Source organism: Melospiza melodia, chromosome 1 (genome assembly GCF_035770615.1).
Source record: "Melospiza melodia melodia isolate bMelMel2 chromosome 1, bMelMel2.pri, whole genome shotgun sequence".
Classification (NCBI taxonomy): domain Eukaryota; kingdom Metazoa; phylum Chordata; class Aves; order Passeriformes; family Passerellidae; genus Melospiza; species Melospiza melodia.
Window position 1 is genome coordinate 2941829 of NC_086194.1, and position 26313 is coordinate 2968141.

Sequence of the window (26313 nt, forward strand, 5' to 3'; positions counted from 1 at the left end):
GCGCCTCACCAACTCCCAGGGAACAACTTCTTCCCAATATCTAATCTAAAGCTCTTCCCTTTTTCTTTAAAACTGCTCGCCCTCGTCCTGTCACTCCGTGGTGTTGCCAGCAGTCTCTCTCCAGCTGACTCCACGTCACAGTGTGACAACACGGGACGTTTTTGCAGCGAAAAGCAGACAAGCCGCATAACCACCAGCAGCCGTTTTTCCGCCGTGTTGCCGGAGCCGATGTTTTGCTGGTATTGGGGTTAACCCAGACTCGGAGCTCCCGCCCGGCTCTCGGTACCGCGACCCCGGGGCTGAGGCCGGGGCTGAGGCCGGGGCCGGGCCCTGCAGCGCCCCCTGCCGGCCGCCACCGCCTCCCCGCCGCAATGCGGAGCGCCGCGCGCTGACGTCACCGCCCGCCCCGCCCCCGCGCCCGTATAAGGAAGCGGTGGTGGCAGCCCCGCTCCGGATTGGCTGTTGTTGGGCGCGCGGGCGCGGGGCACGCTGGGAGTTGTGGTCCCGGCAGAGGGGCGGGGCGGAAGCCGCCAATAAGAGGTAGGGGCGGGCCCGGGCGCGGCAGACGCCGGCCGGTGTGGGATCAGCGCGGTGAGAGCCGGGTCTGGGGCGGGCGGGACCGCCGGGGACACAGCCCGAGTTCTGCAGGGCCCTGCGGGTGCCTGGGGCTGGAGCCAGGAAGGGCTCCCATGTGGGGGGAAGGTGACTGGGGCAGGAGCGGAGCAGAGGCCCCGTGTGGGGACGTGGGGCACAAGCCGGGGTGCGGTGATGGTGCCCGGGGCCGCAGTGGGGAACAGTCCCCATGTGGGGTGCGGGGGCTGGAGTGGGGAGGGATCCCCACGTGGAGCTGGGCTGGCAGAAAGCAGCATGGGGGTACCCAGGGCCTTCCCCTTGCCGGGAGGGATGCTGGGAGCTGTCACCTTCCCACGCATGGTCCTTCCCCAGTGTCCCTCCCCGCGGGTGACACCGGGCACACAGGTGCCCTGACCTCCCTGCTCGGTTCGGCAAGGTCAGGGCAAGCCGGGCCGTGTGTGTCACCCGGTTTCTTCTGCCCCATCTTGGTCTGAGCTGAAGGTCACAGAAACTTCCCGTGGTGGATGAATTGTTTCACTTTTAATATAATTTTCTTATGTAAATCTCACCTCTGGCTGTCTCCTCCTCTGCTGAGTGATGGACAGCTCTTGTTACCTTTTCTGAATGAGTCAGGCTAAAATTATAGTTTACATTCAGCAAATAAGAGTGGTTATAGCACGGGCCAAATCCTAGAGAGATAGAGAAACCAAATCCTTTTGTCTTGCAGAGGCAATGGTTTGAGAACCAGTCAGTCTGCTCACATGGGTGTGCTCGAAATGCTGCGTAACCAGGGAGCACGGCCACCTTTGAAATGTCTCTTCTGCCTAAGGTTACTGGCCCCTGCTTAATGAAATTCCTCTTGGTTTATTCTGAGAGCCTGGAGCCTTTCTAAGTGCCCCTGAGCTGTGTTTTGCTGTTGGTGGCCGACTGAACAATAGCAGTAGAGATTTTTCTAGCAGGGCTCTCTGTGGTGTCACTGGCAGAAATTGTCATTAACTGAGTGATGCTTATGCCGAGCACTGAGGAGGGAACAGGTCTTGGTGTAATCCTTGCAATTCCCAGCACAGAAAGCTGGGAAGTTCTGGAGGATGGTCTCACTTTGGTGATGATGGTTCTGTGAGTGGAGGCCTTCTCAAGCTGTTGCTGCTTTTTATTTTCCTTGGGGGAAGGTGAGAAATCACCTGTGGATGACTTCTTCTGATGTGACCCCTCACAAGTCTGCACCTATTGAGGGCTTCAGGACTTGCTCAACTCCTTGATGGTGGCTGGAGAACATCTCTGTGTTCTCCACCAGGAATTGGGAATTATATTGATGTGGGACAGGCTGTGGTGACTGAGGAGCTGCCAGGCAGGGCTGACCTTGTGCAGCAGCTCGTGCTTCCCAACCCAGCTGCTGTGGCTGCTGCTCTTGGCAGGGGATGAGGGGGAGAAGTGAACTTTGCTGAGGTCAGAAGTGCCATAAAGGAGCAGCCTGCAAAAGCCAAGCGGAGTGGTGAGGCATGGAATTCTTAAAAAGAAAGGCAGGCAGTGACCAAACCTTTCTTTGACTATGGAGGGGGGTCACTGTGATCTCTTATGGTGTGAACAGATAGCAGAAATTTGTTGTTCTCTTACTTTGTTTTGTTTTGTTCTTACCTCTCCTGGTAAGCACAGTCCTGCTTCACTTGAATTAAACCATCTATCCATGGTGCCTGTTCTTATATCTCACTACCTGGATATTTGTGACAAGGGATTTTCTTTTCCTAAAGATTCTCTTTATTTGGGGTTTCCAAAACCTGAAGGGAGGTTTTTTGTCTTGACAGCCACAATGTCACCCAGCCAGGAATCCGTTTACCCTGACTATGAGACAGAGACCAGCCAGACCTCAAAGCTGATAAAAAAGGTTAAGGAGACGCCATTTGTGCCCATCGGTGAGTTCAAAAATGGAGAAATGTGTTTGCACAATCAATGTGGGAAACACCATTACTGTTCACCTTTTTTCTGTAAACAGGAAATTACTTAGAAATTACCTCCCCATAATGGTTGTCCTAGAAGAAAGGGGGAAATTAATGAGGTCTATTACCTTAAATAAAAAAATCAGAAGCTACAAGTAGAAGAAAAAAGCCCAAACCAACAAACCCTGAAAGGCTTTTTAGGTGAGGCTAGAAAACATGTGAAGGTGAGGCTAGAATACATGTGAAGGTGAGGCTGTCAAGTGGTTAAGGAGTGTGTTGTGCAGCTGTTCTGGAGCACAGTTCCTGGAAATTATGTGACCACTACAAAGTGACTTAAAAGCTGTAAAAATACAAACTAGAAGGATTTAAATGACAGCCTGTCTGGTAAATGTTTCAGCCCTCTGCTACCATCACTTGGTTTAAAATGCATTTTTTAGTAACTTTTATGTTACTCCAGCTTGAGGAAGTTGTTCAGTTCTCAGCCTCTCTGTTGTGACTCCCAAAAAGCTTCTGAGGAGAGCAGGGGGACAGTTTTGATTTCCAGCCACCTTAAATGGAGAGCAGCAGGGTCATTCAGGGTGAACTGTTCCAAGCTTTTGCCAGCACATTTCCGTCACTGCTTCCGTGCTCGCTGCACTTTGTCTCCACCTTGCTGGGCTGTACCATGAACTCCAGGAGTTCCAGTTCCCTGAAGCAGATTGGCAGAGCTCACCTTTGACCTGTGTCAGAGCTGGGCTGAAGGCCGTAAAACTGTTAATTGGGATTTAATGAGAGTGAATTAAGTGTTTACAGCTTTCTGGTGGCACTGGTAATGCTCCAGCTCAAGGAAGACAAACTGCCTGTGCTCTGCTCAGTAAAATATACGCAGCACTTAAAACTTGGCATGCACCTATGAACTGTGCAAATAATCCTAAAAATGGAATGAAATAGATGGAATTGGAAAAGGTTGTGCATTTCTCTGTGCATTCTGTGAGAACATCAGTGTTGGAGCTGGCAAAACTGGGGCTGTTTTGCTCTGCTGAAGGATTATCAGTGAATCCTGGCCCTGGGAAAGAGAGCTGGTGGAGCCTCCCTCCTCCCAGCTTGGGGACAATAACACGTGACTTGTCCTGTCCTGGTGGCACCTGGCCAAATGTGACAACATCCAAAATAGCAACTGCAGCAGGCCAGGGGATACATCAGGGAGCATCCACACACTGAGAGTCTGAGCATCAGCTGGGTGGGGGTCTTGGCTGTGTGTGTGCAGGGAAGGAGGTGTGAGGAGCCCTGGTTCTGTCTGAAAAATATCCAGGAAATTCTCACACCTTGAGCTGTAATGCCAAAATCCTTTGGCATTTCAATGGTGATGGAAGTCTTTTGCTCTTCCCTGCACTGATGTGTGCATTGAATGAGGTGGCACTGGAGTGAAACCAGGGCTGGGATTTACCACTCCACAAAACCACAGTGATTAGAGCAAAACAGGATTATTTTAGGATGAGAGAGAATGGCCTCAAGTTGTGCCAGGGGAGGTTTAGACTGGATATTAGGAAAAATTTCTTCAAGGAAAGAGCTGCCCAGAGCAGTTGTGAAATCACCATCCATGCAGGTATTGAAAAACTCTATAGATGTGACACTTGGGGACATGGTTGTGGGGGTCCCAGTTGCTGGGGTTCCAGGTGTGGGTTTCTCTGTGTCAGGATTGAAGGCACCAGATACAGTAGTTCATGTTCACACTCAGGTGTTTATTGTTTCTTATCAGTGAAACAGTCTCACTGCTGGGAGTTCAGCAGCTTTTCATCAGAAGGCACAAAATGGCCAACAATCTCTTGTTCCAAGGCCTTTTCAGACTAAACTATCCCATTAAGAACTGACACCTGGATTATTTTCCCTTTTAACCCAATAACTGATCCAACAGAGCTGCAATGGGGACTTTTCTGCCCAATTACAAAATGCCACCCAAACCCATGGAGAAGGAGGAAGAAGCAGCATGAAGAAGAAACCCAGGATGACACCCTGTGCCCTCCATCTTGCTTCCATCCTCAACACACTAAAAACCCCAAACCCTCAATTTCTCACCAAGTGACACACCCACACTGCTCTCTATAATCTATTGCACACTTTGGTGGATTCTTGTCTACCTTGAAGTCTGGGAAACTTTCTCCATGGATGAGGGTCAGAGTCAGTGCTGCCCTGGGGGTCAGGGCAGCCCAGAGCAGACACAGAAATATTCCCAGTGCCCTGGGTTTGCACACATGGTTTAGGGGTGTGGGTTGTTTCCCCTTGGCAGTTGTGGGGGAATGTTTGGGCTCAGTGATCTTCAGGGTCTTTTCCAGCCCAGACAGCTCAGTGGTTCACAGGCTGTTTTGTTTAGGTGGGTCCCTTCACTCCTGGTGCCCTGGATCTGCACTCAGAGGGATGCTCTGGTTGCCTTGCAGGGATGGCTGGCTTCACCGCCGTGGTGGCCTACGGGCTGTACAAGCTGAAGCACAGAGGTGACAGGAAACTGTCCCTTCACCTGATCCACATGCGGGTGGCAGCCCAGGGCTTCGCCGTGGGAGCGCTGACGTGTGGTACGTATGGAACGGGAGCTGTGCTTGGCAATGGCAAACCATGGAGAGGCTCCTGCATCTCTCCAGTGGGTAACAGAGCTGGCAGGGCTGGGTGGAAGCATCCAGAACGTTTATTTCAGGGGGTTTGTGCTCCTTACTGCTGCTCAGTCAGCTTTGCTGGAGTAACCTGATTTTATGTATTTAAGTATGTAATTTCAGAGTAGCAGTTTTGATTATGTCTAGATGTGGAATGTGAGGTTCTGCATCTCTGCCTCTTACAGACCAAAAGAAGAAAACATTCATCTGACATTAAATATGCTGCTGTTTGTAAATTTAATGCATTAGAAGATCTACAGCTTGTGTAGACCATGGTATTACATATTTATATATCTATTTAAATGCATATATTTTTATATATATACATGCATACAATATATATACATATTTATATATTTTATATATATATATACATGTATATGATATATCTATATATTTTATATACACATGTATACAATATATACATATATGAATATATTTTATATATATACATGTATACAATATTTATGCATATATGTATATATACACATAGTGTTATATGTCTATATATGTGTATATTTTTTTATATATATGTATGTATGTGTATATATATATGTATATATATATGTGTATATATATATATATATATATATATATATGTATGTATGTTTTCAGGACCGGACTTGTGTCTCTGCATGCACAGGGACACTGTGCCTCTGATCTGTACATCCCAGATCTCCTCTGTGTGTAAATGTCCATCCCATAAAACACTATTTGTACTGCATTCCCAGCAGGAACATCAGAAAAGCTTGACTTTGGCCACAAAATCAACTAGAATTAGCTCAGGATTTGCAGTTTCATAAATTGTATGTTTTCATGCCCAGTTTCTCTGTATATGAAGAATTTTGTAGTGTTTATTAAAAAAATGCAGCTGAGGAGGAAGGGAAATTCTGCCTTGCTGAGAACTGTTCGGATTTTGAAAACCATTATTTCTAATTTAACACAATTCTTTAATTGTCCTGTTTTTTCCCTGTCTTGCAGGGGTGCTGTATTCCATGTTCCGGGAGTATGTGGTGAAGCCCAAGGAATAGTGGGAAGCTGGCTGAAATCCCTTTCCTGGTGGTGGCCTGTGTACTGCAGCTCCCAAGCTCCTCCTGAGGGCTTCTTGAAGAAAACAAATAATATATGGCATTAGAGAATTTCTGTGTATGGTACACTGTGCTGAACCTGGCAGCCTCAGAATGTGATCTGTGGCTCTTGGGGTCTGGGTCTCTCTGACTGACACCACCACATCCCAGTTTTTAAGGGATATTGTGGAGTGCAATCCCTCTATCTTCCCCTTCACCTCAGTCCTAAAACTGGTGATTTTTTCTGCTGTTGTTGCCCAAAACCATGATGTCTGAACTGGCTTCTGTCAGGAAAGCCTTGCTGTCATTTTCTATCCTCTGCCTCCAACTTTGTAATTTAGAAGCTTCCAGTAGCACTAAATGACTTCTAAAATATTGAGAGCTATAATAAACATCTATATTTTTTATTTAAAGCATAGAGATAAGTGTGTTGCAGCTATTTAAATGTTATATTTATTCATTGTTAACGAAGACACAGGCTCCCTATTTTTGCTATATCAGACCCTTGGATTATGATATTTTGTAACTTTATTTACAGTGTCCTTCTGAGTAACATCTAAATGTAACATTTAAAATACAGATTGTGAAAACTGAACCTTAATATGGTGGTTTAATGCTTTTAAAGTGTACGATCTAGCTGATTTCTGCAGTACTGTTCCCCATAGAAAATTTTCAAACATTTAAATCTGAAAAGCCCCCCCACCCCCATCACCTTTGAGGTATTAAAATCCGTGTCTGTGAGTTATTTTACACTCAAACTCCTTGTACTTCCAACAGCAGTCACAAAAATAAAAGCCAGTTTCTAAAAAAGCACATATTTTCCTGTCAGCTGACATTCCATGGTGACAGTCTCAGATGTTACAAGGTACAAACTGCACCTACCTGTCGGTGACCTGTTGTACAGAGCAGGGGCAGATTAAACATGAATAAAAGTGAGCAGTGGAGGTAATAATTTGTATAGAGCAGGGGCAGATTAAACACGAATAAAAGTGAGCAGTGGAGGTAATAATTTCTGTGACCTGTTGTACGGAGCAGGAGGAGATTAAACATGAATAAAAGTGAGCAGTGGAGGTAATAATTTCTGTGGCCTGTTGTAGGGAGCAGGGGCAGATTAAACATGAATAAAAGAGAGCAGTGGCGGTAATAGTTGTTCGCCTATGGATTTGTTATTCGAGGGGCTCCCATCCCGCAGCAGAGGGATGGCGTGAGCAGAATAAAAATCCTCTGAGGAGGGGAAGGCAATTCCCAGCCTGGTGCTGTCCTTGACTCCCAGCTGCTCTCACCCCGCTGCCCTTGGCTGCTCCCACACAGATGAGGAGGGGCCCGGACGCCTTTTTCTTTTTCTGTTCCTCCCACCGTGAAGGGAGGAGAAGGAGCCGCTCGTGGGGCCGGGATCGGTGGAGGGGTTGCGGGGATTGCGGACATGGCGATAGGGGGCGGTGTGTGAGGGGGAGCCATCATGGCGGCGGCGCTGAGGGGAAGGGCTCGCGCGTTGCCATGGGCACCGCACCGGGAGTCGCGGCCACGACTCCGGTGCCGCCGCTGCCCAGCAGGAACCGGGGACAGCCGGGGACACCCTCCCGGTGCCACCCTCCCGGTGCCCTCGGGAACGCGGCTCGGGTAGGCCGGGGGAGGTGCGGGAAGCGCGGGCAGGAGCTCCCGCCATGGGGGAACAGCGCGGCGCTGCCGGGACCTGGCAGGTCCTGGCGGGTCACAGGGGTGGTGGCAATTACAGCTACAGGTTTGCAGTTAAAATACATCAACGTAAACACAAGAAATTCTGCCTCAAAATGGGCGAGAAATTCTTTCTGCAGAGAGCTGGGAAGGTCTGGCCAGGGAGGGCGTGGAGTCTCCTTCTCTGGGGACATCCCAAAGCCGCCTGGGTGAGTTCCTGTGTCCCCTGCTCCAGGTGACCCCGCCTTGGACCCCTCCTGGCTGGAGCCTGGCATGGTTTAGATGATATATTCGGGAATATTTCATCAATATTCTGGAATATTTCATCACTGGAAGTGCTGAACCTTGTGAAAAAAAATGCGTATTTTATGTTTGGCTTTTTGCAAATATTAAAATGAATATTATATGTGTTGTGTTAGAAAGTTACGCTGTATTAATTTTTTTAGTGGTGTGTTAAGTATAGTTTTAGGTTATAACAAAATGTTAAAATAGAAACTATGCTATGTAAGATACTTTTTGAAGAAAAGACTCACAGTGAGATAGCAGCCACAGGACACCGAAATCTTTCAGATGTGAAAAACGCCAATCACTTGTTTTAAAATTTTTAAAAGTTCAACAGTAATAAAATGGTTATAAAATAGTAATAGAATTAGAGTAATAATAATTTGGACAATTTGAATTAGGACAATATGAGACAACAAATTCAAATAGTCACAGATGTCTGGGTACCTTTTTATGGGCAGCACAAGCTGGAAAAAGGACACAGGTTAACAGAGGATTAACCCTTAAAAACAATACCCTGTTGCATATTCATACACCTCATACATGATGCATAAATTCCATTCAAACACAGGATTCTTCCTGGTCAGTGTCAGCTTCTTCCTCCAAATCCTAACTGTGCCTTTGAGGCAGGAAGAAGTTCATTTCTTCTGATAATGGAGCAATAAATTCTCTTTCTGTGAAGGATTCAGGTGTCCTGTGGCTGCTGTCTCACTGTGAGTTCTTTCTTTAAAAAAAGTATCCTACATAGCATCATTTCTATTTTAACATTTTTTTATAACCTAAAACTATATTTAACACACTATTTAATAGAACTAATACAGCATTACTTTCTAACACACATAATATTCATTTTAATATTTACAAAAAGCCAATCATAAAATACACATTTTTCACACAGAGGAAAAGAATTTATTGCTCCATTATCAGGAGAAATGAACTTCTTCCTGCCTTGCTCAGCCATGAAGACACCATCAGGATTAAGAGGAAGAAGCTGACACTGCCCAGACAGAATCCTGTGGTTGAATGGAATTTATGCATCATGTATGAGGTGTATGAATATGCAACAGGTTACTGTTTTTAAGGGTTAATCCTTTGTTAACAGGGGTCCTTTTTCAGGCTTATGTTGCCCAGAAAAAAGTACCTGACTGTCTGTAACTCTTTGTATTTTTGTCTCATACTGTCCTAATCCAAATTGTCCAAATTATTATTACTCTAATTATATCACTATTTTTATAACCATTTTATTACTCTTAAACTTTCAGAATTTTTAAAAACAAGTGCTTGGCGTTTTTCACAAACCTTTCAGTGTGGAGCACTTCATTTCTGAGAGTGCTGAAATCCACATGGATGTGGCACCTGGGGACAAGGTTTGGTGGTGGCACTGGGTTAATGGTTGGACTGGAGGATCTGAGAGGGGTTTTTCCATTGTAGCATTGTGGGGTTGGAGCTGCACCTTGAGCACCATGCACATTTCTGGCCTATAGATAAGTGAATAACTCAATAAGTTATAAAATAATAAATTAATCAGCAATGCAGTCTAAGTAAAGAAAATTCTTAGAAAAATCACGAAGCCTAAAAAAGTCACTCTGCTGAGAATTCTAGGATATTTTCAGAACAGAGAGAACTATTCTTTGAAGATGTTCTTGCTTATCTTTGCTATCTTTAAGGTCAGTAGCTAAACCCATCAAGAGATCCAATCTAATTATAAATTTAATTATCAACCCAAAGGTTACTGAACCCAGAAAAGCTGTCTAAATTTTATATCCAGTTTGCTGAAGTAAATGGGCTCCTTATCTCTGTAGGCTTTTTCCAAATCTCAGAATTGGCTTTAATCAATTAAAATTAATTTTCCAGCCTCACTGACTCAGTAATTCTTTGATCCCTCATGCTCAGAGCCCTGTGGGCTGTGCAGACTCTGCTCTTTGCACCTTGTCCAGGTGACTCTGCCCATAAAACACACAAAGGGACACTCTGCCTCTGGTGCATTAATCAGGATTATTGGATTTCCCTCAGTGTGGGAAAGGCCCTGTGATAATTACTCAGTGCAGGGCGTGCCTTTGGAGGTATTTATGTATTAGTTTTTCTAGACCAAAGGTGCAATAGGGATTTTTTGCCCACAAAAAAAATGTCAAACAGAAAGAGAAAGGGGCTGCAGTTTATCAGAAAACTGTCTTTAGTCATCCTAAGGAAACGTTATATTATTATTATTTAAAATACAGCAATATTGTTATTATTATTATATTACACTTTTTATTATATTATAAAATACAGCAATATTATTATTTAAAATACATATTCATAATATATTGTTATAATTAAATATACTTAATAATGAATATATTCTTATTTAGTTATTTAATGTTATCACTCAGCGATTGCAGGAAAGCTGTAAGCCACACTTCTGTCTTGCTCAAAGGGAGCATAAGGAAAAAAATATTTTTCTTTCTCTCTCATTAACCCAAAAATGGGGGGATTTGCACCTTTCCTGGATGTGGGCAGGGAGGCTGGAGGCTCCCAAACACTCCAGTGTGACCTGGCTGCCACATTGGCTGGGATTTGGCCCCAACCTGCTCCTCTGTTAAAATGTTTATTTAAACAAGTCTGTTTAGGAACATTTGGAAACGTTGCTTTTTGAACTCTGGAGTGAAAAAAAAACCCTAAAGCTTTTTTTTTAAAGGGCTGTTTAAAAGCCATGTATGGAAAAAGGGATTTGAAGCAGGGCTGGAGAGGAGGAGGAGGAGAAGGAGGAGGTGTGTGGTGATGTTTGCAGGGAAGAGATGAGAATCTTGACTCCATGTTTCAAAAGGCTGATTTGTTATTTTATGATATATATTATATTAAAAGAAAATTATATATTAAAAAAATCTACTAAAAGAATAGAAGAAAGGATTTCATAAGAAAGCTAACAAAGAAAGGAACAGTAATGATAATAAAATTGTGTGACTGACCAGAGAGTCTGAGCCAGCTGGGCTGTGATTGGCCATTAATTAAAAACAACCACATGAGACCAATCAAAGATGCACCTGTTGCATTCCACAACAGCAAAACATGGAGAAGCTGAAGCTTCTCAGGAGGAAAGATCCTGGCAAAAGGATTTTTCATAAAATCTGTCTGTGACAGAGGTGGGAGACTGGGCAGGGTCAGGGAGGAGAAGCTGCAGAGCAGCTGCCACAAGGGGATGTTTTTCAGAGCAGTGCTGATCTCTGCTCTCTGTCACTTCTTATTTTCCTCTCCTTATGCTTTTAGTAAACAATGGAGCCAGAGGTAAAAGTGAGTGAAGATTTCAAAAGCCAGTTCAAGGCTTACCAGGAGCAGCAGCAAAGGCGGCTGAAAAGTGTGATGGAGGCCAAGAGGGAGATGCAGGACAGGCAGAAGAGCACTGGCAGCACAAAGGAGACTGTAAGAGCCCTGAGTGATCTAAACCTGTTTAAAAAAGGATCTCCTGTAAAGGAAGATGCCAGCAAAAGGTAAAGGTCTGGCAGCACCATTCCTTCAGGAAGTCACTGGAGTGTGTTTTGCTTGTGATCTCATGAAACTCAATATTATTAAGCTGAGTGGGAACTTTCTGTTTTCACACACTGGGCTTTCATTATCCTGTGCAGATTCTCCTTGTCCATAATTATCCTCAGGGCATTGTGCTGTGCTCTTTAATGTCAGTGTTTTACAAATGAAGGGGCAGCCAGGTGCCACCTGACACAATTCAGCCTTTTGGGCACCCTCTGAGCTGCTGGTTAGTTCCTACCTAGCTTTAAACTAATAGATTCCCTCCAGGAATCATTTCCAAAGATGGACACAGGCAAAGCAGCTGATGGGAGCAAGCCACAGGCCTGCAGTGAAGTTTTCCCTGGGATTTCTTTGCAGTATATCCTGATTTGGTGGATCACAAGATTACCAGCACATTGGGCATTTTGGTATGGATCTCCCTTAATCTTGTGTTTTCTTTTGGAGCAGAGATTTAAAGCCCCAGCTCAGATCATTTCTCTTCCTCCCAGGACACAGTCAGCCTTTCCCTCTGACCCAATTAATGCTTCTCCTGACTGGAGCAGCTCTGGGGCTGGACACACCCAAAGGTGTCTGCCCTGCTCCTGTGGGAATAAATCACATGGACTCCATTTCTTCATGGTGGAAAATCTCCCTCTTTATTCACATAACTCCTTTTTATTCAGTTTTCAGACCTTTTCTGTGACTCCAATTGGTCAGTACTTTTCTTGCCAATTACTTATTGGTAAGCAACAAGTTGTTATTCTGTATTTATTGGTCACTCAACCCCCTGAGGTGTATGTGCAGGGAAAGTTGTTTATGAGAGACAGTTTTCATTTTTCTAACGATGTAAAACAGTTTATACAGGTGCTGGTTGTTTTTCACCCAGGAATAGATTGTTATGTTAATGAACTGCTCACACCAGGATTGATTTTACATGGGAACTTGCTAAGTGTTAGCTTTGACCAGACCAGCCACTGATTTTAACAGAGCAGGCTTGATTTTATGAAGCCTTTCTTTGTGATTTTTCTACCTTACTGCAACATCAGGTGTTTAGGGCTTTGCTCTGTGGCAGAGGTGAAGCCAGGTGAAGAAATTTTCATGCACTCACCAGAACTGTCTGATTTGCCAAATTAAGCCCCCAGTCTGACTTCTACCAGCTGTCCTCTTCCCTTCAACATTGTTTTCTGATGATCTGTAGAAGATTATGATGGAAATTTGATTTTTAACAAATTCCTGTGAGGCTGATTCCCATAGTTCAGATGTTTGGCAGAGCAAAGGGATTTAGGTGCTCCCGTGGCACAGCCTGGGCAGTGTGCAGAGTACAGGAAAGCCCAGAAGTTCTCTGCTATTTAGAGTCCAGTACTTTAGGCCTGAGTCATCCCAGATTTTTTATTTACCTCTCTTGCTGTCTCACTGGCTGTCAAAAGTCCTCATTTAACATGGCAGGTGTGGCAGATAGATCTGGACTGTCCTTTGCTTGTGTGTGCATTCAGCAGAGTGGTTGTGAGTGATCAAATCCAGGCAGGATTTGTTTTTGGAAGGGATTCACCAGGATGTTCTCTGCAATATTCCCATGACAGCACGCCAGAGGCTTGTTCCAGGATCACAGGGCTGCACATGGCCTGCAGTGACAGTGATTGGAGTCTGTCACTGTTGTTTATAGCAGCAGTCAGAAAACATTCTCCTCTCAGAAGTCTCCCTTCCTCTGAGCCTTGGGAATTCTTGTTTCCTTCCTCACATCCTACTCCCCAGTCTTGTTTAGACAAGTGTTTAGCTGATATTTCTGCCTGTTCTGTTCTCTCTGTAACTTTATCCTCCCTTCCCTGTTTGTTGTACTTGAATGTATCCAAGTGACTCTCCCCATTATGTGCAGAATCTGTAACAAGAGCTGGCAAAGACACAATTTGACAAAAGTTAAATTAAGTCCTTACTTTTTTTTGGCCTGAACAGGGCAGGCAATTTGGGAAACCACCTGAATTGCAGGCAGAGCCCTGCTCATAAGCTCCACCTGGCTGTGGTTCCTTGAAGGAGAGTGAAAAGGGGCACCTTTTGCAGCCCTTCTCTTTTGGCTCATTTTTAGCCTCTGTAACAGGGAGAGTCACTGTGGGATGGGGTGGGGAGTTCCTCAGAGAAGACTCCAGCTCTGTGCACTTGGGACTTCTGTCCATCCTCCTCTGAGTGCTTTTCCTCAAGACTTGGACTCAGCTCTCAGAAGACTTCGCTGCTCAGGTGTGTTAAGAGCTTAGAACCTTTTTTCCATGTTAATCCCCCAACTGTTCAGAATCTTTTGGTTCAGGTGTCTCTAATTGGATCTGAGTTTTGTTGCTCACTCCTCTGGGTGGTTCATGTGGGAATAGCTCTGTTCTGCCTTTGCTCACGTTGCTCTTTGCTTTCTTCTCCTTTGTGAGCAGCTGCCTTTGATCTCCCTTTGATTTGCAGCTTTGAAACACAAGTGCATTTCTTAATTATGCATTGGGAATCCTCCCCTAAACTGGCTGTGCTGTTTGTGGCAGTGCTTTAAGGGGTCCATGGGCAGATGCAGGGTGCATTTAAAAGCTCTCAGGTCCCATGGGTGCTAAGAGCTTGCTAAAACTTTGGAATAAAAAAATTGAGATGATTATTGAGACATGTGTTTACAGGTACATACTGTATCAACTGGGCTTTGTCCAAACCACATCTCCAAAGTGGAGATTTAGGGTTAAATGAGAATCTAGGAGTCAATTAATCCAGCTGATTTAGGTATCTGGGTAACTGAGATGCTTCAGATTATCAGGAACTTCCACATGGGAATCCCAGAGCACTGGAGACCTGCATCTCCCACCAGCAGCAGCTGGGGTCAACCTAAATGTCACCTGTGAGTGGGTAATTTTATTAAATCCCAGCTTTTCTCTAGGACCCCATGTCAGGGAGCTCAGATAATTCTGAATTTCCACAATTGAATGCAGCCCCTGAGGCCACAGCTCCTGGATTTTATATTTGAAGGACCCATCACATCAGGGCCATAAAGAGATTAAAGTTATTAATCCTCTAGATGTCTTAGAGAGATGAAACCTGTAAATGTTGCTAAATGTCCTGAAGAATAGGAGAAGCAAGGCTGTTTCTTTCCATTCAGAGGGGTTTTTTTGAGTATTGTCTGTTTCTAAGTGAATTCCAAAAGGCACCATTAGCAATACAAACTGATGCTCACAGGGTTCCAGGAGAATCAGCTGAGGACATGGGAAATTGGTCTTTTATGAATTGCTCTAAAACATGGATTTTTTAAAAGACCCCAGGGGCAGCTTTATAGTCAATGCTCTGTTGGCTTCTCTTGGCTTTGTCAAGTATAGAAAAGAAAGCCTGAATGTCCCACATGCTGAATGCTGCCTGATTTCCTCTGAAGAAGCAGGTAAGTAACACTGAGATGACACTATTTGGTAACCTCAATGCACCTGTTCTGTGATGTTTTACCCCAGACAGCTCAAGAAAATACAATTTTTAATTTATTTTTTTAAGAAGATGTTATCTGAATAGATCAGATAATCAGCTTGTGTTCTTATCTGAGGTTTAGGACATTGTGCCTAATTCAATAAACTCACTCCTGATAAGCTCAGCCCATCTATCATGCAGTTGTTTCATTATTTTATTTCTATTTGTGCATTGTTTGCCATTATGGTTCATTTTCCCCCAGTTTCTTTGAGGCAGAGAATGAGCAGCTGCAGGATCAGCTCCGAGAGCTCCGGGATGAGAACTGCAGGCTCTACAGGCTGATGGCAGAGAAAGATTTTGAAATAAAGGAGCTCCAGAAAAGAGTAAAGGAGGAGAGGTTGGCTCTGTCAGGTAAACACAGAACTTGGTGTTCTCCCCATGTTGGTTTGCTTGATGCTGGTGACAAAAAAAGTCCCTGAAAAGAATTGTGCTCTGTTAGGGTACACAGTGATTTCTGTTCCTCATAGAACTGTAAACTTGCTATTATTGGCACAAAATAATGATGTTCCATAAAAATATTGTTTTGGAAAACTTCTTGTTAGTATCAAAGAGCTGTGCTGTAGCTTTCTCTGCTCTGTAGGGTTAAATTTCTTATTCAGGCTCCTTTTTTGCTGCCTGAACAGGGCACAGGCAGGATGCTGGATGAATGCAAAATTCAGCTTCTAAAGTGATTTTGGTGTTTTTTGACAACTGAAGTGTGCAGGCTGCACCTCCTCCACTGGGTGCCACTGTTGGTCAGGACAGCAGTGATGACCAGGCTCGAAGAGAAGGGGGAAACCAGCAACGAGGAGAGCTAAATAACATGAAATTCCACCTTAATCCTTGAAAAGCAGCTGTAGTTTGTGTTTAGGAGAGGTGATAATCCCTTCCTGGTCAGGAGCAGGAGGCAGATGTGCTGTTGCAGCTTCTCTGGCTGATGCCAATCCCTTGGCTCTGTTTTCCTCTCTGTATTGTGGCAATCCCCACATTGCTTGGGAGTGAAAAGCCTTGGGTCAGTGCAATGCACTTGAAGACCAGCAATTTAACATGGAAGCAGCAACCTGGCTTTGGTTAATTTAGTATTTACTGTGATTCTCAGCAGCCATTATTTATCCTGGAAACTGAGGTAAAAGTTGCTCCTAGGTGGGAGGGGTAACACAAATCACACAAAAGAGTGAGAGCAGTGCTTTTGAAAATAATGAATTGAATTCAAGTGCTTTTAAAATAAATTCCTTCAAAACAATAAATTGTGTTCTTTACAAGGTTTTTAAACATGGCATGGGAACAAATTCTGTTGCCAGTTTTATTCTGTGTGGCCCAATTAATGTCTCTGGGGCTTTATGGGCCTCAGCATTCACCTGGGAGTGATCTCTCACCTCTCACCCCACCCCAGTCCATGAATATCAGAGAAAAGTGATTACTGTAATGATGAAAGAGTTAAGAGCAATGACAGCAGCCAGGTTCAGTCTGCACACCCCCACCAAGGGTTTGTTGCTGCAGGCTCGTGTTCCTCGCTGAGCTGGAGGTTTCTGTGGACATTGTTTGCCATGACATTGATTTTGCACTTGTACCAGAGCTTTGCTTCACCTGTGTGGTGTTAACCAGAGCCAGGTGACACAGCAGCCAGGCCTGGGCTTTGCTTTGTTTGTGGCACTCATCAAACCCTCCCTGATGAGGGAGCCAGTGACGTGGCTAATTAAAAGAGCAATTCAGAGTCATGCAGTAAAGCTCCCTGTGTAATCCCAAGGGAGTTATAAATAGGCACAATGAAATTTCCTGGACCTTGTCCAGCACCCAGCTGTAATATTGTGCCTGACCTTTGAGAACTGATGTCTAGAAACGTTCACACCTCTGTTCCAGCAGCTCCTCCTGTAGTAAACAACCAGGCAAAGCTGAGTGTTGCCTTTTTCTGTGATAATGCCAAAAAATCCTGTTCCCAGCTGTCCTTCCCACCACTGCCCTCTCTGGGTAAAAATGTGGCTCCAACCACCATTAAATCTCCCTTCTAGGGTGTCAGGTAAATTTCTCCTTTTATATTTCTCTATTGAGTACTATTTGTTTTTTATGAACTCTTCTGGGCTGGACAGGATTTGGATTTATGTATATAAACATTGCCACAGTGTGAAATGTGGCTGTGGTGTGCTGCTGAATCAAAGGACCAACCCATCCTGCTGGCACCTCTGACATCTCTTCCCTCACTTGTTCATTGGAGTGCCTGGCACAGCTCAGAGAGGAAGGGATGGGACAATGCAGGTTCATTGTGGCAGAGAACAAAAGCCTGCTCTGTTCTGAATCTGAGTCCTGCCTGTGAGATGTGCCCTCTGCTTTGATGTGTCCTTTCAGGGGTGTCTGGTTTGGCTGGAGACGTGGCTGCCACCAAAATAGTTGAGTTGGCCAAAAGGAACCGGGAGGTGACTGCTGAGTTTGAGAGTGAGAGAGCCAGAGTGAAGCAGCTGAATCACAGAGTCAAGGAGCTGGAGAGAGAAGTGAGGCATTTTTCTCGTTCTTTTTGCATGATAAAACGTGGAAATCCAGCCTCTGGGATAGAAAATGGGTTTGGTTCATGTTCCCGTGTTGAATTTGCTCTTAAATCTGTGTTTGCTTGGGGTTGTGGTCATTTCTGTCCATGATGTTCCCTGAGCTGTTTCACCTCTGCAGGGGAATCAGATTTCACCTGTGCAGGTGAATATCCTATAGGAAAGGATATCTCCAAGTTACAATGAGCCAAGGGTTTATTAAACAGCAATTAGGAATGTTCATTTGTAGAAGCACAGAGACATTTCTACCCATTTGTCAATGCTATTTCTCTTATTATTTATTTTTTTTAGAAGGAAATTTCACACCTTTGTGTCTTACAGTCCCACCTCGTTAAGACCAGTCACTAATTAGTTCTTTATTATTTTAAGATTTGTTATCCCTTGTAATGAAAGCTGTTTTCTGGAATAAGTACTTACAGAGCTGAGACAACACCAAGCTATATCATATAAGACAGCAAATCTTCACTCAGGCAGATTAAATTTTCTGTGACTTTTTGCCAACCTTTCACAGAAGTAATTTTGCTCAGGTGGCTGCTGAATTGAAAATGAGATATCCTGATGTCAATATTTGCTTTGTCCTTTGGCTACTGCTCCTCTTCCTTACACAGTATTGGTGATTTTTTATTATTATTTTTATTTTTTTCCTGAACTTTGCTTTCTTAGAAGACATCAGTTAAATAAATCAATAATGCTGACAGCTGCATTTTGACTCAGCCTTTCACCATCAGTTATTATCAGGAGTGATGCATCTATCTGAATTGCACCCCAGCTACCTGAAAGATCAAGAAGTCGTAGATTAAATTAAATTTTGGAGAACTCCTGCATAAATCCGCAGTGTTCTGGTCACAGGGGTCTTGTCAAACAGTTGGCAGGGTGGCAAACAAGTATCAGGTGTAGTTTGGGAGCTACAAAATCACACAAGTAGTGGAGCAATTCATGAATAATTTAAGGAAAAATCAACTTGGTTCCTTTCCCCTGCTGCAGAAGTGGAATGACCATTATTCAAACAGAAACATTAAATATTCTCAGATTTTGGCCCAAAAAGAAAGGAGCGCAAACATTTCAGAAAGAAGATAAAGATGTAAATGATCAGTAAAATGAAAGCAGTGTTTGACACTAGGAGGTATCTATCAAAAATGCAGAGTGATAGCTAGAAAACACTGTGATTTTACCTATTTTTAGCTCTTTCCTTGCCTGAAAACTGAAGAATCTGTAAATCATAAGTATTTTACCATGATTATTTTCCCCTAAACAGAATGGAAGGTGTGGCCACTGAACAATCACTTGGCAGAGGGTGGGCCATGTAAGCAAAGGGTGTTTGCAGAAAATTTCCTCAGAGCTGGAGCCAGCGGCTGCCAGCTCCAGCTGAAATCCCTCATTATCAGTTCATACAAAACTCCATGAACTGGATAGAGAGAGTGGCCCTAAGCCATGAAAAAGGGTGAAGTTAGAGCTGGCCCTGAGTGAGTTTTCCCCCAGATGTCCCTTTTTAATGAAGGAGTTCTTCCTTAGAGCCTTCTTTAATTCAGGCAAATAATCAAGATCTTCCACCCACCTCAAAGAATGAAGTCCCAGACTTTTAAAGCAACACTTCCTGGCCTTTCCAGCCCCAAATTCCTGCACTCTCATCCATTTGCAAATCTTTGCAACAGCAACACAGGGCATCATTCAGAGCAGGAGGGGTTGTGTGTCTGTTTTCCTTTGCTGTGGCAAGCAAGAGGAGACAGAGTCTTTATTCTTAAATAATAAATAATTTAAATAATAAATTAAGTTATTTAAAGCAGTTAAAAAATGCTGCCTTAGAGCTCCCAGGTAAAAAGGGAGGTTCTAAAAAGAGCCTTAACACCATTAAATCTCAGTTACATGGTGTCAGGTAGATTTCTCCTTTCTTATTTCTCTATTGAGTACTATTTGCTTTTTATGAAATATTCTGGCTGGACATGATTTGGATTTATGTATGTAAACATTACTTTGAGATACTTTTGGTGATAAAATACCTCAGAAGTCTCCATACTTGAAATTTGATCCCATCTCAGCCAGTCAGAGATATCTTCTGAAGTTTTCCACAGTGAAATACAACATGATTCTTGGGGAAGCATTTCAGGGAAAAAAAAACTTTTCTACTGATTAAAAAGTGTTAAAAAACAAGGGAAAATTAAGATTTTTTTGGCTTTTTAGAGTACATAAACATCCAAGTTATACTTTTTTGCTAGTTAATACTCCATGGAGTGATGCTGTTCTCTGCATCCATTCTGCACTAACAGTGGGGTTCTTTTCCAGCTACAGGCAGCTGCAGAAAAAATCCATTCCCTTGGTGGTGATGCTGCAGGAATCAAGGAATCAGCTCTGAAAAAGCTGGAAGGAAACTTGGTAGGAATTGTAGTTGAAATGAGGAAATCAGCAGCTTTGTAGAACAAGGTCCCTGTCACCACTTTTGGGACCAAATTCCCCTCTACCCCCTCTATGCCCCAAAAATTATGTCTGGAAAAAAATAATTCAGTGATCCTGGTGGATCCATGGATATTAATCCCTTCAGTTGTCCCCTGAGGGTTCTGTTCTCACCGAGTACATTCCTTTCCTCCAAGGCTGAAAATCCAGAGGTGAAAGCACTGCAAGAAAAATTGAGCACAGCCAACGTGAAGGTGACAGAATATCGGAACCAGCTCCAGAATTTGAAACAGGAACTGAAGCTGACCCAGAAGGTGCCACTGCAGGGAGCACTCTGGGACTGGGACCCTTGCAGGAGGTTCAGCTGTGGGAAGTTGGGAGGTTTTTTACCCTTGGTTGGTCCCCATGAGCTGTTCCATGGAGCAGGGAGCTGAGGAAGACACAAGGGTAGGGGTTGGAATGAAGTTGTGCTCCTGGACACAGGGATCTCATGTTTTGCCTCCCACTGTCCTTTGGACACAAATCCTTCTGAGTTTTAAAGTCCCAGATCAGCAGAATTGTCTGTGACACACATCCAGGTTCATTCCTCCTTTCCCATACATTTAATTATGGATTTACTTTTAATGTAGGCTCCAGTGCCATGGGAATCAATGAGATGAAAGGTCTTGCTTGAACTACAGCATGTGCTTAAAGAGTTTGCTGGAATGACATCCAGAATAACCTTTTCCTCTGATTCATGGTGGATTTAAGTGTTATTATGTGCTCTGATTCTCTTTGGTTTCCCTACTTTGTGTAGGAGACCTGCAATGCAGATCAGAGCAGAGAATATGGTCCTAAAAATAGAACTCTGCTGACCTTTTTATAAATAATTTAAATGCTCTTCATACTAAGTTTAGCTGTGTCAGAATTTTGCAAGGGAGATTGGTTCAATTCCTGGTGTGTGTGAGGACAATACCTCTGCTCTGCTCCTGGTTAATTATGGTTAAATATTCATCCTATCAAAAATAATTGTGTATATTGAAAACTGCTTGTGCTCCCTGCTAGAGAGAGCTGCTTTTCCTTCCCTAGTCCCCAACACATCCCTTTGAGCCTTATTGTTGATGCCAATCCCTTTTCCCAGATTTTAGCCAAAGAAGTTGGGGAAGATGTGAATATCCAAAATCTCTTGACCAATTCTGGCAGCTGGCGTGGGCGAGCTCAGCAAATTGTCCTTCTCCAAGGCAAGGTGAGTTCCAGCCCTGCCTGGTGCTGCTCTTTCAGCTGGAATTCTCTTTCCAAGTGCAGATATCACCTCAAATTAAGGTAAAAGTGCTGTTAGTTCTTCATTAATTCTTCACATCTCTCTGCTGCTGTGTGCACACCCTGTTAATGACTCTGCAGCCCTGCAAGCTTTGCTGTTTCAGCTGGGAATGTTTCACATCTGTGTGAAAGGAAGGAGTTCAGTGACCTTGGAGAGCTGTGGCAGCCCAGTTCAGGTCCCAGGGTGTTTTGAAGGTGCCTCTCTCCACTGAGAACAGAAGGAGCCCTGTCAGTGTCTGTGCTCTGACTTAGACACCTTTGTTCAGTGCTTGCAGTCAGATGGGAGGAATTGAGGCCAGATCAGGTTTTCAAGTTGTTCCCTCAGGAGCTTCAGTGAAATCTTTTAACTCTTGAGTCTTCTGAAGGGCAGAGTTTAGCTGAAATGTCAGCAGGAGGCAGGGAGGCAGTTTTGTCTGCATCTAAATAAAACTTCTCTCAGGAATTTGATTTGTAATTTTCCTATTTTCCTGCTGTTCAATTATATGCCATCAAACTACGATTTTTTGCATTCTGACTGAGATTTTTAACCTCTGCTTTCCCTTGAGCAAATTCCATGTCCCCCTGTTTTATCCCTGCCTGGGGTTCATCTGACCACTGTTCTTACTGTTCTCTGCTCTAAAGTGCAGATTTCTTTCTGATCCAGAGTCCTTCTGTAGTCAGTGGGGATCTTGTAAATCCAGTCACTGGATCAAAAGTGAGGCAGGTTCCTCCAAAGCAGGACAGAGGAACTGAGCTGTGGAATGCCCAGTTCCTTCCACTGACTACAAAAGCAGCCTGCAGTGAGCAGTTGAGAGCTGAGTTCCCTTGGATTGACACAGCAGCAGTTCCAGTGCTCTGGATGTCTGTCTGTCCTCCAAAATGTGGCTCCACAAACCTCCCATGTGTCCCAGATCTGCATCCTGCACAGATGCCCTAAAATCTGCATGTTTATCAGCAGCTAAATTTCAGTCAAAAAGACCAGACACTGCTAGTGTTAGTTAACCATGAAAATATCAAGAAATAATCTGAGCTGCCTTTGGCTGTGTCCTCTTTGCCCTGTGCCCCTGGTAAAGCTCTGGGTGAGTTGTGCCATAGGTACAAGAGCTGGAGCATAAACTGAATCACCAAAAGTTCCTTTGGATTCACACAGCAGCAATTCCAGTGCTCTGGAGTGCCTGTCTGGCCTCCAAAATGTGGCTCCACAAAGGCACAAACCTCCCATGTGTCCCAGCTCTCCATCCTGCACAGATGAGTTCCCTTGGATTCACACAGCAGCAGTTCCAGTGCTCTGGAGTGCCTGTCTGGCCTCCAAATGTGGCTCCACAGATCTCCCATGTGTCCCAGATCTCCATCCTGCACAGATGCCCTCAAATCTTCATGTTTATTAGCAGCTAAATTTCAGTTTGAAAGACCAGACTCTGCTAGAATGAAAAATATCAAGATATTATTTGAGCTGCCTTTGGGCTTGTCCTCTTTGTACCCCTGGTAAAGCTCTGGCTGAGTTGTCATTATTGTGCCATAGGTTCACGAGCTGGAGCACAAACTGAATCAGCAGAAGATCAGAACTTCCCTGCTGGAGATGGATGAGGGGCTGCTGGCATTTCCTGACTCAAGGAAATTGTCAGTCCAAGAGAAGAACTTGCTGAAGATTCGCAGCTTGGAAAAAGAGAAGAAGGAATCTTTGGAGGTAGAGTGCTGTGAGCTGACAGAGTTCTGTTTGGGTGTGGAGCAGTGTGTAATAGCTTGTTCTGCCTTCAGGGGTGTGTTACACCCTGCCTAAAACCATTTCATAAACCCACTTGGTCTGCTGGAGGAAGCTCTGCCCCACTTCACAGCCAAGCTCTGCTGTAGCTGCACCCAAACTCCTCAGCAGCCCTGTCAGCCCTTGGCCAGGAGTGCATTCTTCATCCAAAATACATCTCCTCACACTCCTGGAGCTGTAGGGCTCTGGGCTGCTCCATCTGAGCAGAATAATGGAGAATCAGAATCCAGAATAATGGAGAATCAGAATCCAGAACAATGGAGAATTACAATCCAGAATAATGGAGAATTACAATCCAGAACAATGGAGAATTACAACCCAGAATAATGGAGAGTCAGAATCCAGAATAATGGAGAATCTACTCAGACCACCTAGATTCCTGAGCAGACCCTTTTTGGTTGTTGACAAGCAGGCAGCCTGTAGCATTTATAATTTCTATTTCCTTAGGAATAATACAGTATTCCAGTCCCATTTTTTAGATTCTACCAGGTAATGTGTGGTTGTTTTTGCTCACCACAGCACCTGGGGCTTGGTGATAAGTTATAACTTTCATTTCCTTTTACATCACTGCAGAAACTCTCTGCGCAACACAACTCTCTCCAGAAAAACCACGAGGAATTGAAAAAAAAACTTGATGCCACAAGAGCCAGGAACCAAATGCTGTGTGGAGAAGTGAAGATGCTGAAGGGGCAGATTGGAACCTTGCTGGAGAAAGGGAAACACGATGATGAGCTCATAGATGCCTTGCTGGTACAGTCTGTGTTGGTTCTGTAGGTGATAAAACAGGATGTCCTTTTGTGGCACACACAGCCTCAGGGTGCACAGGAGCCTGAGGGATCCAAGTGTGACAGCCAGAGGTTTTCCTGTCAGCTGAAGCCCTCCTGCAGTTTGGATCAGGTCCTGTAAGGGCTGTGAGACAGCACCAGGTGTGACAGTGACAGCCAAGGGGCCCCGAGCTGCAGGGACTGGCAGAAACATTTTGCAGAAGGATTGAAGTAGGTAGAGGAAGGGTTTCAGTCCTGACCCAAGGCCTGTGCTCTTTGTTCTGCTTTCAGTTCCACTGGTAGACTTTTTCTTTCCTTAGAATTCCTGCAGTCCTGTAAGAATTTTTTTGTTTGTAACAAAACTTCCATTTATTTTGTTTTATTTTGTTACACAGCCCACAACACACAAACTGAGCCATGAGCACTAAACCATGTCCATGCTCACATGCAGAAGCTGAGAGGATTTGGCCTCTTCTAAACCCAGAATTTTACCAAAGGCTCAAAGATGCTGAGAAAGAAATAAATGGCTCCTATCATGGTCCTGCCATGGTTTTAAACAGCCTTCCTCAATTAAAATAGCAAATTTATTAGAAATAAAAATAAATGAATACACCACCTCCAAGCAGGGTTAATTCTGTGTTTCCTGATCCAACTCCTCACTAGTTTCAAGCCACTCAGATTTCCCTGCTGCTCTGGGTAGGTTTTAGCTCAGCTGCCATTCACCCTTCTCCCACCAGGCCCTGTGGGTGCTGACCAGCAGATTAGGGGTGCCAAAGAACATTTGACACTTTTTCTGAGTGTTCCCCACTAAAATTAATACAGAAAGATGCAAGTTTATTAGGGAAGGGATGGTAAATCTCTTTTATCCCTTCTGTCACAAAAGCACTTTACTTGCAGGTTGTTGGCCTGGCAGAACAAACTGCCTGACAGGTATTAGATTTGTCAGTGTGGAAAAAAAAACCTCCATAAGTACTGGTGAAACAGCCTGGCCTCATATCTGTCACCCCACAGTACCCTCAGCCTTTAATATCACTATCACAGGATCTGATCATGTTCTAACTCCACAAAAAGCACATTGAAATCTTGAGTTTCATTCAGTTTATGGAAAAAAGTCACTTCTTTATCAAAGGCCAGCCTTTCTTGTTCTGTTTTCTGCTACACTGAGCAGCAGAGCTGGCAGCAAATTGAACCTGACCATTGCTCAGGTCAACATAACAAATCAAATTGCCAAGGTGACACCAGTGACACCAGTGTGCTCCCACCAAGGAATGGGCTTGGCAGGGCAGGGGCTTGCCCTGCCATTCCTAAATGGATATTTGTCTTGAGGGGGGGTTTAAAATAATAATTTTGTACCAAATAAAGATCTCACCTGCTTCTATTTTTACCAGAGCCAGCAGAAGCAAATGCAGGAGATCTTAAAGGGCCTGAGCCAGAAGAAGGGCGAGAACAAGGAGATGGTGGAGCCTGAGATTCAGAAACAAAGCACCCTGATAGATGAGCTCAGGCAGCTGGTGGCTGACAGAGAAGCAAAGGTTAAAACTCTGGAGGAGGAGATTGGGCAGCTCACACATCAGGTAGGCAAACAAATTAATTAGAGGAGCACACTTGGTAATCAGATCTGCTCTTCCACACCCTTGTCCCCTGTTATCTGAGATGGTTGCTGCCTCCAGACAGGGATCCCTGTCCTGCTGAGTCCTTCCTGATGGAGTGATAAAGCAGGAATTCTTTTGTAACTCCTCAGCTCCTTTGTGCATAACTCGAGGCAGTTTCAGCAGCAGCAAACACAGAAATACCAATCCCAGCCACACGTGGGCCATGTCAGGACTGTCACTGACTGGCAGCAGGACTTGGGGCTGCACTGGGGACTCCTCAGTGCTCAGCACCCTTGGGTGCTGGAAGCAGGAAGCAAACAAATGTGTCACACCAGCATCGGCAGCTGCTGCTGTCTCACAGGCAGGAATTGTGAACAAAATTTAGGCATCCCTTTCTCATTGATCCAAAACCCTCCTGGGGTTATGGTGAGGTTGGGAATCTCCCAAATCAGGAATGGGGGCTGGAAAATTGAAGCCAGGATGAAACCTGGGTTAGGGACACAGCCCACAGTGCAGCAGCATCACTGCCAGTACAGTTGGTTTATTAATGCACTCTGATTTCATATGAAACTGCCCTTTTTACTGACTTCTGCTTTGTTTGCATCCTGCAATGGATGGGAATTAAAGCAGAGCTTCTGAGGAGGCCCTGTAAATCAAAAGTTCTGGCTTGCTTGTAGCAATAATCAAAAGCTGCTGCTTTGGCATTGGTGCAGCTGTTTTCCTCTGAACTATGTAATTGCTTTTATAAATGCTCCACCATTAACAGAAGAATTCTGCCCATCCATAGGACAAGTCAGGAGCTGCTCATCCACCACACTCTGAGCACTCAGCATCACCTGAGGCTGCAAGGACAGAATCTGCCCGGTAAGAAGATCAGAAAGTCAATATTTCAAATTGTTTGAGTAATCCAG

The 26313-nt window shown here is 44.4% G+C and overlaps 2 protein-coding genes across 5 annotated transcripts in view; both read left to right on the forward strand.

Annotated features, from left to right (window-relative positions):
* Positions 1 to 533: 533 nt before the first annotated feature.
* Positions 534 to 7011, forward strand: HIGD1A (HIG1 hypoxia inducible domain family member 1A). Its single transcript, XM_063171031.1, has 4 exons — positions 534 to 591; positions 2376 to 2483; positions 4922 to 5056; positions 6113 to 7011. Exons 2-4 carry the CDS (start codon positions 2381 to 2383, stop codon positions 6160 to 6162), a joined length of 288 nt encoding a protein of 95 aa, XP_063027101.1. The 5' UTR covers positions 534 to 591; positions 2376 to 2380; the 3' UTR covers positions 6163 to 7011.
* A 716-nt stretch (positions 7012 to 7727) lies between these two features.
* Positions 7728 to 26313, forward strand: part of CCDC13 (coiled-coil domain containing 13) — a 28803-nt gene continuing 10217 nt past the window's right edge. For 3 of the 4 annotated variants that reach the window (XM_063171076.1, XM_063171175.1, XM_063171352.1), the window contains exons 1-11: positions 7729 to 7818; positions 11401 to 11621; positions 15305 to 15453; positions 17425 to 17567; positions 19899 to 19988; positions 20204 to 20320; positions 21127 to 21231; positions 22807 to 22971; positions 23620 to 23796; positions 25199 to 25384; positions 26190 to 26266. In XM_063171076.1, the coding sequence (XP_063027146.1) occupies positions 11407 to 11621; positions 15305 to 15453; positions 17425 to 17567; positions 19899 to 19988; positions 20204 to 20320; positions 21127 to 21231; positions 22807 to 22971; positions 23620 to 23796; positions 25199 to 25384; positions 26190 to 26266 (1424 nt within the window). In that variant the 5' untranslated portion in view covers positions 7729 to 7818; positions 11401 to 11406. Of the gene's footprint in view, positions 7819 to 11400; positions 11622 to 15304; positions 15454 to 17424; positions 17568 to 19898; positions 19989 to 20203; positions 20321 to 21126; positions 21232 to 22806; positions 22972 to 23619; positions 23797 to 25198; positions 25385 to 26189; positions 26267 to 26313 lie in introns of all 4 variants that reach the window. The other variant, XM_063171266.1, reaches the window with a different exon arrangement.

Coding starts and splice junctions, on each gene's coding strand:
- HIGD1A (XM_063171031.1), top strand. CDS start 2,381: ATGTCACCCAGCCAGGAATCCGTTTACCCTGACTATGAGACAGAGACC. Junction 2,484..4,921: donor GACGCCATTTGTGCCCATCG/GTGAGTTCAAAA, acceptor GTTGCCTTGCAG/GGATGGCTGGCTTCACCGCC. Junction 5,057..6,112: donor CGTGGGAGCGCTGACGTGTG/GTACGTATGGAA, acceptor CCTGTCTTGCAG/GGGTGCTGTATTCCATGTTC.